The sequence below is a fragment of the Geotrypetes seraphini genome, chromosome 5 (assembly GCF_902459505.1).
Source record: "Geotrypetes seraphini chromosome 5, aGeoSer1.1, whole genome shotgun sequence".
Classification (NCBI taxonomy): domain Eukaryota; kingdom Metazoa; phylum Chordata; class Amphibia; order Gymnophiona; family Dermophiidae; genus Geotrypetes; species Geotrypetes seraphini.
Genome location: NC_047088.1, coordinates 64,038,305 through 64,055,992, shown reverse-complemented (window position 1 = coordinate 64,055,992; position 17,688 = coordinate 64,038,305). Strand labels below are relative to the sequence as shown.

The window sequence follows — 17,688 nt, the reverse complement described above, 5'->3', positions numbered from 1 at the left end:
TGCCATTCCCCAGCTGCTGGCGGTGGACGTATCCTGCACTGAAGGAGAGGGAATACAGGCCTGAGACGGCGTGCAAGAGAATGGCTAATAAAGACAATAAGTGCATGAGGCAATCTGCGCCACTCCCACAGGCTAGGGGGTGAAGTTGGGCATTGTGAGTAGAGGCAGAGAACGAGCATGCAGAATGTGTGTTTCATTCCGGAGGAAATCATATAAGTTTTGGATAAAGGTGATGGTATTTCTGTGTACCAGAGTGCGATGGAGCGGGACTAAGGGGGGGGGGGGGGGCAGGCTAGGAAATGGTGTGCAAGGATTATAGAAGAAATGATAACCCTAGACAGAGTGATAAGCACAGTTAGCCTTACATTGATTGGGTTGTGGAACGAATTGTCTTAGTTTCCATTATCTTCTATGGGGAAGTCGCTTTGATATACAAGCGCTTTGAATTACAAGCATGCTTCTGGAATGAATTATGCTCGTAAACCAAAGTACCACTGTAATTGCCAAAAAAAAAACCAAAAACAAAACCAAGTATATTTTGAATCCTCAATAATTTGTAAAAGGTCTAGAGATGCTGTTTGGAAAGAAAGCAGCTAGACAGTGTGATGCAGCCTAATTCATTCTATGGGGCATATCTGTAACAGCCTCCATAATACAATCACCCCATTTAGTTCCAGCTGTCTTATGGCCATCAACCCCTTGTTGCAAGTAGTGAGGACTCCTTTGTGCTAAATGCCTTGTTAATGTGAAGGACAATTTTATTGCTTTGTAAGTGAAATATACCACCAATATTGCCACCCAAAAAGTATGCTTCTTCAGCTTTATGCAACAACTTATCCATACTTTTTTTAAGGGTGCAAAAAAGACATCTATCATTATATAACAGTGTTCACAAAATGCTTTAATAAATTCATCAGCGTATTGTCAGAAAGCAGAAAGAATATTTAATCCTTTCTCCACCCAGAAAATAGCAGAAGCAAACTGAAACATGCTTTCACTGTGGGAGTAATTTTCTTAAAAACTATAATTTATTTATTTAGTGGAATAATTTTAGTGAAAACTTATAATTCACAGTTCTCAGAGAGGCTTTTCCATTGGCTTTGGTGAATTCTCAACATGAAAGAATGTGCATATTTCTACTTTGAAAATTTCTCTGAGGTATCAATGCACCTCCACTTTCTTATGCACTAATTTTCGGGGTGAGATTTCAGGCACTCTCAAATTTTTCAAAGTACACATGCAGACACAAACCATCCTTTATCCCTGCTCAAGGAACACGTCTGTTCTCCGACTAAACTTATACAGTACATGCTGCATGCAGCTAACTTTGGCCCCCTTTTATCAATCTGCATTAGGATTTGTTATCACTGGCCATTGCGGTAAAAAGCTCCGACGCTCATAGAATTCCTATAAGCGTCAGAGCGTTTACCGCAGCGGCCAGTGATTTTTTAAAAAACTCTAACGCGACTTGATAAAAGGGGGCTTTTATGTGTATATCAGTCATTCAATGTTATGAAATCCTATTTCTGTTCATAAACTACTGCTTTACTTGCTTTTGAAAACTGCCCTTGTGGAACATCATTTTTGAAAGTACTGTTTGTACAGTCCATGCTTTGTACACAGAAACAGCCTGTGATAAGCCACCCATCCAATAGGGATGTGCATTCAACGACATTCCCCATGTTGGTTTGTGTCTTTTTTTCCCCCCAGAATGAAAGGGAACTCCCCCCCCCAAAAAAAAAAAATCTGATTTGTACACTACATGTGACATAAATATAGAAACATAGAAATTGACAGCAGAAAAGGGCCATAGCCCATTGAATCTGCCCATACCAATGACCCACTCCCTGATTCTTACTCCCCTATAGATCCCACATGAATATTCCATTTTCTTTTAAAATCTGACATGCTGTTGGCCTCAATCACCTGCTGAGGCAGCTCGCTCCAATGATCGACCACCCTTTCGGTGAAGAAGTACTTCCTAGCATCACCTTGAAATATCCCTCCCCTGATTTTCAGCGAGTGTCCTCTGGTTACCGTGGGCCCTGTAAGACTGAAGATATCATCTTTCACCTCTATACGCCCCGTGATATATTTAAAGGTCTCAATCATGTCCCCCCTCTCTCTTCGCTCCTCCAGTGAGTACATCCGCAGTTTTTTTAACCTTTCTTCATATGTGAGATCCCTGAGCCCCAAGACCATCCTGGTAGCCATTCGCTGAACCGACTCAACTCTCAACACATCTTTCCGGTAGTGTGGTCTCCAGAATTGAACACAATACTCAAGATGAGGTCTCACCATGGATCTGTATAGTGGCATTATGACTTCAGGTTTTCTGCTGACAAAACCCCTAGGAATGCAGCCCATAATTTGTCTTGCTTTGGACGAAGCCTTTTCCACATGGTTGGCAGCCTTCATATCATTGCTAATGATCACTCCTAAATTACGTTCCACCGTGGTCCTGGACAAGGTTTCACCATTTAGTGTGTAAGTTCTGTGTGGATTTTTTTTGCCACTTTACATTTTTTAGCATTGAAGCCTAACTGCCAAGTTGATGACCACTGTTCCAGCTGCCGTAGGTCCTGTGTCATAAAGTCAGGCACACTGCTTTTGCCTACTATGTTGCATAGTTTGGCGGCGTCGGCAAACAGTGATACTTTTCCTCTAAGCCCTTGGGTCAAATCTCCTATGAATAAATGGAATAGAATCGGCCCTAAGACGGAGCTCTGAGGTACTCCACTCGTCACTGCTGACGTTTTGGAGGGGGTACCATTTACCATCACCCTTTGAAGCCTACCATCTAGCCAATCCCTTACCCATTCAGTGAATGTATCCCCTAATCCCATCGATTTTAGTTTGTTCAACAGCCTGCGGTGTGGGACGCTATCAAAAGCTTTGCTGAAGTCCAAATACATCACGTCCAGGGACTCCCCGGCATCCAGATGACTGGTCACCCAGTCAAAGAAGTCAATCAGATTAGATTGGCAGGACCTTCCCCTGGTAAATCCGTGTTGGTGTGGATCCCGTAAATTTTCTTCGTCTAGAATTTTGTCGAGTTTCTGTTTGATCATTGTTTCCATGAGTTTGCACACTATGGATGTGAGACTCACCGGTCTGTAATTTTCTGTCTCTGTTCTGCAGCCCTTTTTGTGGAGTGGAATTACGTTAGCTGTTTTCCAGTCTAGGGGTACTTTTCCCGTGCGCATGGAAAGATTGAAGAGCACGGATAGTGGTTCAGCCAGAACTTCACTCAGCTCTCTGAGCACCCTGGGGTGTAGATTGTCTGGTCCCATGGCTTTGTCTACTTTGAGTCTAGAAAGTTCGTGGTAGATGCTACTGGGTGTAAACTCGTAATCACGAAACAGGTCATTTTGGCTGTCTCTTATCTGTAGTTGTGGACCAGCTCCCGGTGCTTCACAGGTGAATACTGAGCAGAAGTATTCGTTTAGCAGTTCTGCCTTGGTAGTATCAGAATCTGCGTAGTTTCCATCTGATTGCCTAAGGCGTTCTATCCCATTTTTGTTTCTCTTCCTGTCACTAATGTACCTGAAAAGGGATTTGTCCCCTTTTTTAATGTTCCGTGTTAGATCTTCCTCTGTTCGAAGTTTGGCTTCCCTGACTGCCTTTTTGACAGCCTTAGATCTGGCCAGATAGTCTTCTTTTGCCTCCCTTTTCCCAAGATGTTTGTAGGTGATAAATGCTTCTTTTTTCTTTTTAATGAGGTCCGAAATTTCCTTGTTGAACCATTGTGGGTTTTTTGTTTCTCCGGCGTTTGCTTACCGTATTTATGTAGCGGCTAGATGCTTCGTTCAGGATGGATTTTAGATTTGTGTGCTCTTTTTTACACTCTGCTGCCTAATCCCACTTGACAATATCATTAGTAATGCATGCTTTTTACCATGCACACACTATCGGGAAAGAGGGCACACTCTTCCAAAAAAGTGCACACTTGTGAGAAGTGTGCACTCTTCATAAACACTTGCATTGGGCCCCAGTGTCTCTTTTCTGTTTTGCTCTGTCTGCCTTTTCTTGACTCTCTTTGCAATGTCTGTTGTCCTTTTTTCCTTTTCTCCCCTACACCTACATATCAATCATTCCCATTTAGCACTTTTCTCTGTTTCTTTCTTTTCTGCCTTTTTATTTATTCAAATTTCATCTCTCCTTCTCATGCTCCTTCTCAATCTCCTTTTTCATCCTTTAATTATTTTCATCTCCTTCTCTAGTCTCTTTCCTAGCCTTTCTTTCTATTCTTTCCCTGGCATTTTATTCCCTGTCTTTTACCCACTCCCCATTACCCCTGTACTCACCCTTTCTCCAGCCCTCTTCTTATTTCCTCTCTCATATCCCCTCAATAACCCCTGTTTCTTCCCTGCCAGTCATCCCTTCCTCTGCCTCCAATACTTTTCTTCTGCCTCTTATCCATAACGAATATATGATTATTCCCTTTCATTAGCTCTACAGTTCTATTTCCATCTACATCTCACTCATTTCCTTGCCAGCCCACCAGCCATTGCCTTTCCCATATTTTCTTGCATTCCTACCATCTTCCCTTTCTCTCTCCCACCCTTCATCAATCCAGCATCTCTCTTCTCTGTCTCCTTCTGCCCCTCCCTATCCATCTGAAAACAGAAATACCAATAAAACAGGATTTATACACCCATAATTACAGAACAACAATTCAGATGTGTTCAAACACCTGCTAAGTATAATTATAGTCGTATGTTTAGAGGAGCTCTTGTATCAGAATCTTAAGCCATTAATGCTGTCTGAGTTTGGCTGCTATTTGGCTCGTAAATAACTGATATAAAATCATAAGAGTATTCTCAGTGCAATTGTGTGCAAAAACGTGCAGTGTCCAAGCAATATCTACAAAGTCTTCTAAATGTATTGAAAATGTACTTAAAGTCTCAATAAATGAACATAAGAGCATAAGAATTGCCACTGCTGGGTCAAACCAGTGGTCCATCGTGCCCAGCAGTCCACTCCCGCAGCGGCCCTTAGGTCAAAGACCAGTGCCCTAACTGAGTCTAGCCTTACCTGCTTACCTTCTGGTTCAGCAGGAACTTGTCTAACTTTGTCTTGAATCCCTGGAGGGTGTTTTCCCCTGACAGCTTCCAGAAGAGCATTCCCGTTTTCCACCACTCTCTGGGTGAAGAAGAACTTCCTTACGTTTGTACGGAATCTATCCCCTTTTAACTTTAGAGTGCCCTCTCGTTCTCCCTACCTTGGAGAGGGTGAACAACCTGTCTTTATCTACTAAGTCTATTCCCTTAGTATCTTGAATGTTTCGATCATGTCCCCTCTCAATCTCCTCTTTTCAAGGGAGAAGAGGCCCAGCTTCTCTAATCTCTCACTGTACGACAACTCCTCCAGCCCCTTAACCATTTTAATCGTTCTTCTCCGGACCCTTTTGAGTAGTACCGTTCATATTGCAATGATAAAATGCTCATCTCTTTGCAGTTCTTCTTCCATTCTATCTAGCCTCTTCCCTGTCACTCTTTAGTCCCCCCTTTTCTCTCCTGTCCCCATCCAGTATCTCCACCTTCTCTTTACTTACCTTTCCCCCACCCAGCATATTTCCTCTCTTCAACCCTCTCCCCCTATCCAGAATCTCTCCATTACCTATGCACTGCAAACACCACCACTCCATTTTCTAACCCTGCAGCCCAGACACTACCAAACCTAAAAATAAGCACAAGGCCTTTGAGGCCATGCACACGCTTGAGGGTGATCACATTCCTGCCCATTATGATGCAGACTTCCTGTTTCTGAAGGGCAAGAAAGTGACAGGCCTTAAGCCTGCATGCATGAGCTCAAAAGCTCTGTGCTTGCTTTTTTTCCCCTTCACCTAGGATTAGCCTAATAGAGTTATGGTTGAAATCCTACCAATGATCCTTATCTTGAGCTAGTCACCTAGGTGATAATGCTATAAAGTAGCTTTTAGACATAGCCACCCCAGTGCAGGGCTGGGAGCTATAACTGCATCTCGGCACCCAGATTCCATTATAGTATACTAGTGTAAATCTACTTCAGCACTCCTATGTGCATCAAACAACAGGTGTAACTTAAGTATTCTATAAGTTGTGCATATAAGTGGAAGACACATCTATGTTCCACCATGTGTATGTCCCCCTTACAGTTATCTGCTATGCTACCTATTCCAGCCCTTATAGGACAGCACGTAAGACACATGTGTGAAAGTCGCACTATTTGCTGCTTTTGTGCATGTAACTGCAGGAACACAATAGAATTGTCCTTCCTACCATCCATTTCCTCAGCTAAGATGTTTAGCCTTCCAGAAACATAGAAATATATCCAATACCTGAATGCAACTCACCTTGAACTACTACTAAAACGAAAAGGCATGAAACAAATCCAAATTCTCCTTCCTGCTGCTCCTCCGGTGCTCTTTCTCAGGCTGTCCCCTTCTACCATATCACCCAACTAGGTATACCACTGGTTCTTTAGTACCTTCCCCCCCCCCATGCCGTTATTTGTAACTTACCTGAAAACTCAGGGGCAGAACTCAGGAATGACAACTGACAAGTAAACGCCAACACTGTGCCCAGAGTAAAGGCTGGAGCTTGAAGTTGTAGCCATTGTGCGGTCATAATGCCATGAATCTCTGTGTCCCCTTGTCACAGAGGCTTCTCTGTGCTGGCTTCTTACTGGCATCATTCTTCCAAGGCTTCTATTTTCAGGGAACAAAAGAAATTGTTACCGAGCCAGGATGACTGGGAGTTGTAGTAACTGCTTCCTCGTCTCAGCCTCTCACTATGAAACTTCTCGGGCTCTGGCTTTACCCACCAGTGGTGATCTAGACACATAACACACGTCCTTCAGACATAGGGCCTGATGACCATTACAATCCAATCCTACTTTGCACTGTAATATGCCAGACTGAATAATTTTGCAACAAAGATACAGTACTATTGAGATTCGGTACTATTTATTGGGAAATCATGAATTAGTGCTGCACCGACCAGCAGTAGAAAAGCAGCACAATAACTGAACTGTTAAAGGACAGCCTGACACAGAGGAGGAGGAAAAAAACGGTTTCTGAGCAGAAGAGAAGTAGAACAAGAAGTTTCCTGAAGTTGAAGGGTATTTTTATTTAACTGAGGATGACCTAAGCTCTCAAGATTCAGGGAGAAAGAAGAAGTGGGACAGTTAGTTGAGGGAAGTGACTACACTTGAGGGAAATGTATCAGCTTCAGTGAAAACAGCCAGATTGATAAGAAACCACGATTGTTTTTCCATTTATGTTTCTCGGGTCTTCTCTCTATTGTGGACAAAATAATATGGATAATACTTAGCTTTTAGTATCTGTTCATCCCCATTGCCGACACAGTTCGCTACCCTTTTTCAAGGCGGGGAGATACGTTGTGCTGTTAACACTTGCTTGTTCATTAATGCCGCTACTGAGCTCTCATTCCAATAATCCAAATAACTGCTCTTTGGCATTAAAGGGAATGTGCATTATCTATTGGGATTTTCCTATGTGAAGAACATTATAACACTATGTATTAGGTGCAGTGGCTTCAAGCAGCAGTCTCGCTCTGAAGCGTGCTTCACAGAATACCATGATCATCCTGCCGCTTATGGGTGCCACTAATGATACAATAGGTGGTACTGCACCTAACTCCAGAACTTTGCAGGATATAGATTAGGTGGCCTTTGCCTTGGTTAAGTGTCCCATCACAGTTTAGGCTGCTAGAGAAAATGTGGTATAGCATCAGGGATGGGATGACTTCCCTATGAGGAAAGGCTAGGGCTCTTCAGATTGGAGAAGAGACGGCTCAGGGGTGATATCATAGAGGTCTATAAAATACTGAGTGGAGTGGAAAGGGTAGATGTGAATCACTTTTCCAAAAATACTAGGACATTGGCTGGCCTGGACCTTCTCTCTGACGTCAGAATTGAAGTCTGAGTAAGGCTTCTGGAACAGCGGTGTACAATCGCTGCACCCACCTGGCCCTTCCCAGCAATTTGTTCTGTTTGGAGGGACTGAAGCACCGCTGACTCCCCACTCATCCCTCGCTCTCGGGTCACAGCGAGGCCATGGCTTGTGGTGCCGTGCTGACTGTAGTTTGACCTGCTGCTGAGCCAGGTGCCTCCCCCTTCCCCCCCTGCCAGTGCTGCTTCATCCCACCTGGAGCCCTCGCCCTTCGGTGACATGTCTTCACAGTGGCAGCAACGGGAGGTAATTAAATCCAGCAGGCAGGCGGGCAGGCTGGGGGGGGGGGGAGGAAGAGGACAAAGGCTGGAAGGCATTGAGGGGGGACATAGGAAGCAGGGAGGGAGGAAGGGACAATTGGGCCTGAGGAAGGAAAGAAATAAAGAAATCACCAGACAACAGTGGGGGGAGGAAGAAGACAAAGGCTGGAAGGCATTGAGGGGGGACATAGGAAGCAGAGAAAAAGGAAGGGACAATTGTTGGGCATGAGGAAGGAAAGAAATAAAGAAAGAAATCAACAAACAATGGTTGTAAAAATTATTTTATTTTCAATTTAGTGATCAAAATGTGTCAGTTTTGAGAATTTATATCTGCTTTCTATATTTTGCACTATATTTGTCTATTTTTCTATAGTTGTTACAGAGATGACATTGCATATTTTAAAAAGTCATCTGCTTTGACATCTGTGCTTTGTCCCGGCCTGCCACTAGACCACCAGAGGAGGGACAGGGTACAGAGCTTGGCAGGGAGGGGAGACAGGGTGCAGAGCCTAGCAGGGAGAATTTGGTTCAGAATGGTTTTTTTTTCCTGTTTTCCTCCTCTAAATCTAGTCTTATGGAGCGAAAAATACGGTACATACATCCGATTTTGTATATATAGATGTATGTCTCTTCCCCTTTTTTAAATAAACATACATTTTTACAATAAATATACATTTTTAAATAAACATACATTTAGAAACTGTATGTTGTAAAGTGGTATACCAAGCCATAATAAACTTGAAACTTGGAAGAACGTTCCATAGTTTGGATCCCAGCTAGCTAAATGCAGTTTCACAGGATATGTTCAGACAGCATGCCAAGGGTAAAGCATGAGATCTATTAGCATACAATGAAAGCAGTACATGCAAATAGATCTCATGCATATTCATTGGGGAAATTCTGAAAACCCGACTAGATTGCGGCCCTCGAGGAGGGACATTGCACCCCTGTCTACAGCAATCCTCTTAACTGTACTTTACTCTTGGCATGCTGTCTGAACATATCCTGTGAAACTGCATTTAGCTAGCTGGGATACAAACTATGACACCCCTGCTGTAGACCAACAAAGGGAACGAGCAGATGTGTAGTGGAGCAGGAGTTTACTAAAGCAGGGGAGGTTGGTGAATGGGAACAGTGAAGAGACATGTAGTCACAGAATACTTGCATTTATAACTAAAGTGCTAGATTTAGGCACAGCTATTGACATGGCACAAAGTGGTCACACCTAAATGTTAGCCATAAATGCCAACCTACACCAGTATTCTATAATGAAATCAGGGTGCCCAGATGCCAATATATGAGAATTTGCACTCAGCACACTGTTCCCAGTATCTCAACCCTGGAAGATTAGACTTTTGGTTTGCTTTTGCATCAGCAAACCACCAGCTGGAAATTCCAGTATGTCAAAATCTGAGGAGTGTCTGCATGGCATATTACACGACTGCATTTCACTGCACCTACCTCAGTCTTGTACTGTACAACATTTGCTGTCATAGTTTTCAAGTACTGTTTTTCTGCCTGCTATGTTTTTCTGCTTACTTTGATCCTGGTTGTATGTCCCTTTGCAGTTGCTAATAAAGACAATTTAAAAAAAAAAATAATAATAAGGTATGAACTGCAAACTTAGGTTGAATGATCTGTCTTTTGTTTATATCAAAATAGAATCAGGTTTCCCCCGCTTGTAATAATAACATTGATGTTATTATTTTACAATTTTATCTTGTTAGTGACTATTGACAAAATTTTCCAAGAACTGGAGGCTTGAAATTCTTTCTGATAACTGGAACTGTTGCAAAGATTATCTGCTCCCTTCCCTGTTTTCTTTCAAGATCTTGGCACACAGCTTTGAAGGAAGAGGAATGTTTTTTACGAATATAGAAAACTTATTTTGAGAACATTTAACAACATTCGCCTTCAGTCTGTGCAGACCCACCCATATATCTATCCAAGTTTTTATTATGTTCTAACAGTTTCATTTTACACTTTAATTCCAATATACAGTATTGTACAGTACTGGATAGTGGAATCGGATTGTGTGACATAACCCCTGGGCTTCTGACAGATGGAATGCAGGATGTAGAGATGGTAGAGGTTAATTTGTGGAATCTATTTCAGCTTCAAGATTTTGGAAAATGGTTCTCATATGGTTTTTCACACCCCTGACAGGTTTTGTAATTATACATTTTCCATTCAATAAATAACATACCTCCTGATCAGTAAGAAAGAAAGAACAATAATGTGTTAATTGAAGCTTAGCACACTAAAACAGGGGAAACAAATCCACAAAAATCAAACAAACAAGAGCAAAAGTGGAAATGTCCAATCAGAATGGTGTACAAAAAGTGTCTTTCAACTCATCTGATAAATCCAAATGTCTTTATTCATCCAAAATAACTCTTTCATCCAAAGTAACTCAATGACTCGACATGATCATGTTTCAGCCACCCGGCCTGCATCAGGAGTCTTAGGAGTCTTTGGGTTGGTTGGTTTGTAGCGTCACAAGATTCGGAGCAACGGTTTGATCGTTGTGTTTTAGAGCATATTTATCCATTTGATACCCAAAGACTCCTAAGACTCCTGATGCAGGCCGGGTGGCCGAAACATGATCATGTCGAGTCGTTGAGTTACTTTGGATGAAAGAGTTATTTTGGATGAATAAAGACATTTGGATTTATCAGATGAGTTGAAAGACACTTTTTGTGCACCATTCTGATTGGACATTTCCACTTTTGCTCTTGCTTGCTTAATTGAAGCTTAGCCACAGCCATTGCTGAACCTAGCACCCCCTTCTCCCCAAAAATCTTTGCTGATGAGAATGCTGAAATCTCTCCAGCTAAAGTTTCCTGGGTTTACCTTATAAAATCCCTTGTCCTTTGTGGGGTTAGACAGGAATGATCAGTTTATTCTGCCCTTGCCAGTATCAGGTTCAAAATAATGCCAGTGACTCCTAGCCATTGTTTCACTTACTACAACTAGGGGTCATGTTTCCATGTAAGAGTGAAGAAGTGGGAGTACTATGAGACTGCCATTTTGATATCCAGAGCAAAACAGGGCAACACGGACTGCCAGTAGCACAGTTGCACTGACTGACATATCGCTGAGTGTAGCTGTACTATCTGCAGTACTGACCTCGTGCACTAGCTGTGACAGCCACCCACAGTGCTTTATGACACACTGGCTGTCTCTGGGAGAAGGTCTAACCCCCAATATTGATCTCAAGGGTCAAAGACGTGCCCTCCCCTTATGAAATGGGAATGCACTTCTATGGTTTTGTCCTTTACTGATCCCACCCAAATCATGCCCCTTTGTCCTATGGACATTCTTCAGATTTAAACATTCATATCCCAGCTTTATAAAATCAGGATTTGTATATTTACAACTAAGAACATCTATATTCCAGCTAATGGACGTGAATAGTGCTTCTAAAATAAGCACCTTAGGCACCTAACTTTAAGAGTTAGTCATCAAGACCTACCTAAACAAAGTTCTCCCTATCAGGCACCCAGATATAAAGCAGATGGATGACCGCTTAGAGCACTTGAAGTTAGATAATTATTTCCCGCTCAAAATATAGACACCTAAGATTAACTAAAAATAGGGTCCTAAATTAAGATGCTCAGAAATCTTTGAACAATACCCTATAGCATGGCATAGCACCGGATGGGCCCCATCCATTCTGGGCTTAGGGTTATCCAGCAGCTATGTAGCCTTTCTTTGGTTGTAAGGGATCCCGAAGACCGGTGTCAGGTCAAAAGCGCACCGGGACAAAGGCGCGCGCAGACAATTGAGCGCAGCGCAGAGGCGCACGCCGAAGAAAATTACTGTTTTTAGGGCTACGACGGGGGGGGCGTGGGGGGTGAACCCCCCCACTTTACTTAATAGACATCGCGCCGCGTTGTGGGGCGTTGTGGGGGGTTTGGGGGGTTGTGTAACCCCCCACATTTTACTGAAAACTTAACTTTTTCCCCCCAAACTCCCCCACAACGCTAGCGCCATCTCTATTAAGTAAACTGGGGGGGCTCACCAACAAAACCCCCCGTCGGAGCCCCTAAAACTGTAATTTTCTTCGGCGCGCGCCTCCATCTTGCGTTCAGTTGTCGGCGCGCGCCTTTGTCTTTCGCGGGGTTGTCTATGAACCCCAAAGACCTGCCAACTGAAAACCTCAGTGTTCTCCCCAGGGCCTTTTCAGTGAGTACACTATCCAGCTAATTTCTCCTTGAAGCTTGACATCTCTCCCGCTCATCCTCCTCTTGCTGACCAATCCAGCATCTCCCACAGTCTCTCCTCCCCACTCCTTCATCCCCATCGCTGTGTACCTTATAAAACTTCACTTTTGGAGGCTGTTGACAGTGACCAACAACCTATGCACTGCTCACAGCCATCCTCAGAGACTTCTCCCTAGTGCATCATTCTGTTTCCGCAGAGGGATAGTTCTGCAATCTGCAGCTGACCCTGAGCAGCATCAGTGGGAGGGAGGGGAGGGCAGGGGGGCAATTAGAAAACTCCATGCCCTCTGACAACGCACTTTCAACTCAGCCCCATCCAAAAATTGGCCCTCTGGCTACATCACTGCCCCTCAGGCTTCTTTTTAAATTAAATATGATTTATTTTACACTCGTTCTGATTTCCTACCATTCTTTTGGCTAGGTCGGTGTACCATTTTGATTTTAAATATAATCCATCAGAGTTTAGTGCTAAAGACAATGTGAAAATCCTATTACAACAACAGAGTATTGCCTTATTAAAATATACATATCACTAATCTCTAACATCTTCAAAATCACTGAGCTCTGGAATAACCTTACCTCCCCTCTTCGGAACTTGAGCTCTCTCCAAGTTTTCCGCATGCATCTGAAAACCTGGTTTTTCTCAAAAAATGTAAGTCTCTCTCCAACTTAGGAATCAAGGAAACTCTTATATCTTGGCATCCCAAGTCCTGTAAATTTTCTTCACACTTCTACCTCTAACCCTCTGTTGTAGTTCCTTCCTATTTCTCCTACTGTAAACCACGTCGAGCTCTACGAATGTGGAGATGATGCAGTATACAAACCTAAGGATTAGATTAGATTAGATTGTACAAATGTTGATTGTTGAGGGCACCCCCACCACCAAAACACATACACACACAGCCATATACATTTATAATTAAGAGAACCAGAAATCAGATCAAGAATGAAGAAAAACAGAAAAGCCAATTAAAAAAATAAACCTACCTTCTCCCTGATTGGGAAGGTTTTACTGTAAGAAGCTTAATGCTCGGCCCAATGATATATAGCTCTTTCTATCCTCCAGAGGCAATTGAAAGGAGAGTGATTGATAAGAAGCTAGTGAGCATAATTTCTTTCCTCAGGCCAAAATGAGCAGAACTTATTACAGTTGGAAAATCATTGAATAAAGAGACCCCCCAAGAGAGAGAGATCCCATCTGCTTTACATTTTATTATATAGCTGGGCTGTGGAGAGACTGCAGAGCTCCAGCTCCAGGGTCCTAAGCGGTAAGGTTGTAATTCACTGGATATATACCCCACTCTCCTAGTCTTTCTCACCCTTTCCCTTGGAGCACCCAGCCACTTCAACCATCTCCAACGTCTAGTATAAAAGACTGTATATAAATTTTAAAATATATCTTTCATGGGTGAATTAAATAGATCAAGTTCATGTGTTATTGTCACAGAGGGCAAAAATCAAATACAGCCAAAGGTTGTAATTCACTGGATATATACCTCACTCTCCTAGTCTTTCTCACCCTTTCCCTTGGAGCACCTAGCCACTTCAACCATCTCCAACGTCCTGTATAAACGACTATGGGCTCCTTTTACAAAGGTGCGCTAGCGTTTTTAGTGCACGCACAAGATTAGCGCGCGCTAGCCGAAAAATTACTGCCTGCTTAAAAGGAGGCGGTGGCAGCTAGCGCTTGTGGCATTTTAGCGCGCACTAAACGTGTTATAAAACCGCTAGCGCATCTTTGTAAAAGAAGCCCTATATAAATTTTGAAAAAAAAATATTTTATGGATGAAATAAACGGATAAAGAGTATGTGTTATCGTCAGAGGACAAAACCAAAAACAGTCAAATAAAGAAGCTACGGTACTGGTTATTTTTGCCTTTGTTCATTCTTTTTAATCGATTCTTATTTCTTTTCAGACTGTTGGTTTTTTTTTTACTGAAGACTCTTCTCTTCTAAAAGCTCTCTGGACATCAACTCCTCTTTACATTGATAAAGACTCCCAGACACTTCTCTCTTCTCTGTCAGCAAGGACAGAAGCAGTGCTACTTCAGTGGAGGCAGAGCTGAGCGGACCGGCATACACAGGATCAGGTGCACTCTCTTGGAGAAGTAGATCATCAGCCAGTGCAGTGGACAGCTCCTGGCCTCTTACTTCTGTTTTGCAACATGCCTCAGACATGGGCATAGCCAGCGGAATGCACCCCCTTAATCAACCAAAAACAAATGCAATGCTAAATGCTTGCGGCCAGCCCCACCGGGACATTTCCTCTTCCGGAGGAGGGTGGAAAGGGATGAAGAGATGCGAGTGAGAGGGGTGGTGGGGTGAGAAGACATGGATGTTTCTACACTCCGGAAACTTGGTTGCGCTCAACAATGACAGAGGATTGCTTGAATGGGCTGTGTATATTGAGCTGGTTCGGGAAAGAAGGATGGAAATAGAAAAGGAAATTCTGAAAAGGTTAGGCGCAGATGGAAGAAAAGTTGTTTTAGGATAAGTTGAAGACATGAATGTAAAATAAAAATGTTTTCTCAATAGCCTATTTTGTCATGTCCTCCAACCTTCAGCCTTGAACAAAAGTCTGCTTACTTAGCTTACACACATGTATTCAAGCTCGAGCCCAATCTCAGTGTAGTTCTCTTAGTCTAAGGTCATTTGCAACCCCACCACCGGCTCAGAACCTGGCTATGCCAATGGTCTCAAGCCGTGGAGGGGCATAATTTTTTTAAAAAGTCGAAGTCCCCTTTTGGCCTAGGCCCTAAACAATGAAAGTAGAAGCAGGGAAAAATGCCCATTCTCAAAAAAAACATCCAAAATGAGGGCTTTTTTTCTTTTTATAATGGCCTGCCTCTACGTTCAGCTTTTTAAACACCCAGACCACCACTACATCTACACTTACAACATATAATCAACCCAAAAAAAGCCTAAGTTCCAAACGGCCAACAAAAGAGCTTTTAGGCGAAGGAGGGGCAAGTACTTTGCCTAAAAGCTGGATTCTTGTAACCGGTATCTGTTATAAAGAACACCGGTTACAGAATCTCCACCCCCACCCGCCTCAGCAATGATTGCTGCAGGAAAGATGCCTCATCTCCCCTGCTGCGATAATGATCCCCCAAAGTGCCGCCAACCGCAGCACTTCGGATCGCTATCGCGGCAGGAGAGATAGCTAATCTCTCTTGCCGCAATTCCTCCCCCCCCACCGTAGCGATCCAGGCAGGAGGGATCCCAGACCCTCCTACTCTGGTGACCACCACACGCCCCCGATCGGATCAGGCAGAAGGGAACCCACCCCTCCTGCCCTGATGCAGCCCCCACCCCCGATCCTAACCCCTCCTGCCCTGACGAAACACTCACCCTCCCCGATTGGATCGGGCTGCAGGGAGCCCAACAGCTCCTGCCCCAGTGACTCCCCTACCCTCCACCCCCACTAAGATACAGGCAGGAGAGATCCCAGGCCTCCTGCCCACGATGAACCCCCCCCAACAACAACCCCAACCGCTGACCCCGTGACACCCCCCACCAACCCCACGATACCCCCCCCCCCATCCCTATCATCCACCCCTCAAAGAAGTTGGCCAGACGGACAGGTCCCAAGCCCGTCTGCCCAGCAGGCCCGCCATCCGCAGAATGACGGGCCTTACAGCCTGATTGGTCCAGGTGCCTAAAGCCCTGCTCACAGGAGGGGCCATAGGTGCCTGGGCCAATTCTGGGCAGGTCTAAGGAATCTGGATTTTCCAAACTGAAATTTCCTCAACTGGAATTCTGAGAGAAACACCCTCTTAATTTCCCAAATGGTTCCTAGAGATGTGGACCCTCTGCCTTGCTAGCCTCTGGTCCAGACAACAACAGGCTTAGATAGAGGTTATCACAATGATGTGTAATCTGTATCAGAAGGCTTATGAGAAGAGACTTATAAATCTAAAATGCATACCCTCAAAAATAGGCAAGGAAAATCTTAATAAAATGTTTTAGAGCAGTGGTGTAGCCATGAAGGAGGAAGGGGATGGCCTGGCCTGGCCCCTCTACCTTGGGTTCCAGCCCACTCTATCCCCTCTCTTTTACAAAACCGTAGTGTGGTTTTTAGCACCGGCTGCAGTGGTAACAACTTCAACGCTCATAGGAATTCTAGGAGCGTCGGAGCTGTTACCACCACGGCCGGCGCTAAAAATCACACTACAGTTTTGTAAAAAGGTGGGGGGTGGGGTGTAAATTTGTAGCTCCTGTTAATTGGCTGGTGGAGATGCTGAAGCCTCTACTGCCCAAAGAAATTTGTTTGCTGAACTGCTCCCCTCCTCCTCACGCTGCTGCAGTACAGAAGAAGTCCTCAGCTGGAATGTGAAGACAGTACTGGGCAGACTTCTATGGTCTGTGGCCCATATATGACAAGACAGATCAGGATAGGCTGGAGTTGGAATGTAAGGACAATGCCAGGCGGACTTCTGCAATGGTCTATGTCCCAGAAATGACAAAGAAAGACCAGGATCAAGTATTTTACACCAAATTCATTGTTGGTTTAACCATGAATTGATAACGTGTGAATGTTGAGCAGACTGGATGGACTGTTCAGGCCTTTACATGCTGAAATCCTCTGAGACCTAGAATGTTGCCAGCTATTTAGATTATTAAAGAGCACTGTGTGTAGACAAGAAAAAGGTGGGATGCTCAGGGAGTTAAGTGGAAATTTATATGGTTTTCTACTCTGGAATTCAAAGAAGAAAGACAAAATATTTGGCCTGGATACAGAGAAATCTTATGGCTGGAAGCTGGGAAGTATTCATACTGGGGAAAACTGAATGGACTAGATCAGTGTATCGCAAACTGTGTGCCTCCTGAGATTTCAGGTGCGAGGAAAGGCGCTGGCTGACCGCCTACAGGATGTGTCTCTCGCGGCGAGATGCACATCCTGTTCGCAATCCTGTAGGCAATCAGCTGGCGCCAGTGCCCCTCCTTCTCTCCAGCCCTCTTCAAGGCTGGCACCCCCACACTGGCGTCTCGGGACCCATTTGAAGGGCCTTCGCGCATGCATGGATGTTGACATGATGATGTCACGCATGCGCATGATTCCATCAAAGCGGCGCGCGCACACTTCCAGGTGCCTCGAGCTGCGGCTCGAGAAAGTTTGAAGGACACTGGGCTAGATAGGTTTTCTTCTGCCATTCATTTCTATGTTTTGGCAGGCGAATTTGGGACACTGAGTCCCGAACGCACAGTTTTTAACAGGTCTGAGGATGTCTTCTCTGGGAAACTT

At 44.0% G+C, this 17,688-nt stretch overlaps 1 protein-coding gene across 7 annotated transcripts in view; it reads right to left on the bottom strand.

The window, feature by feature from the left end:
- Positions 1-17,688, bottom strand: part of LOC117360762 (protein eva-1 homolog C-like) — a 52,736-nt gene that overhangs the window by 30,692 nt on the left and 4,356 nt on the right. For 6 of the 7 annotated variants that reach the window (XM_033945079.1, XM_033945081.1, XM_033945080.1 and 3 more), the window contains exons 2-3: positions 9,679-9,788; positions 6,506-6,691 (exon numbers count right to left, since the gene is read on the bottom strand). In XM_033945079.1, the coding sequence (XP_033800970.1) occupies positions 6,506-6,611 (106 nt within the window). In that variant the 5' untranslated portion in view covers positions 6,612-6,691; positions 9,679-9,788. The remainder of the gene's footprint in view (positions 1-6,505; positions 6,692-9,678; positions 9,789-17,688) is intronic. The other variant, XM_033945084.1, reaches the window with a different exon arrangement.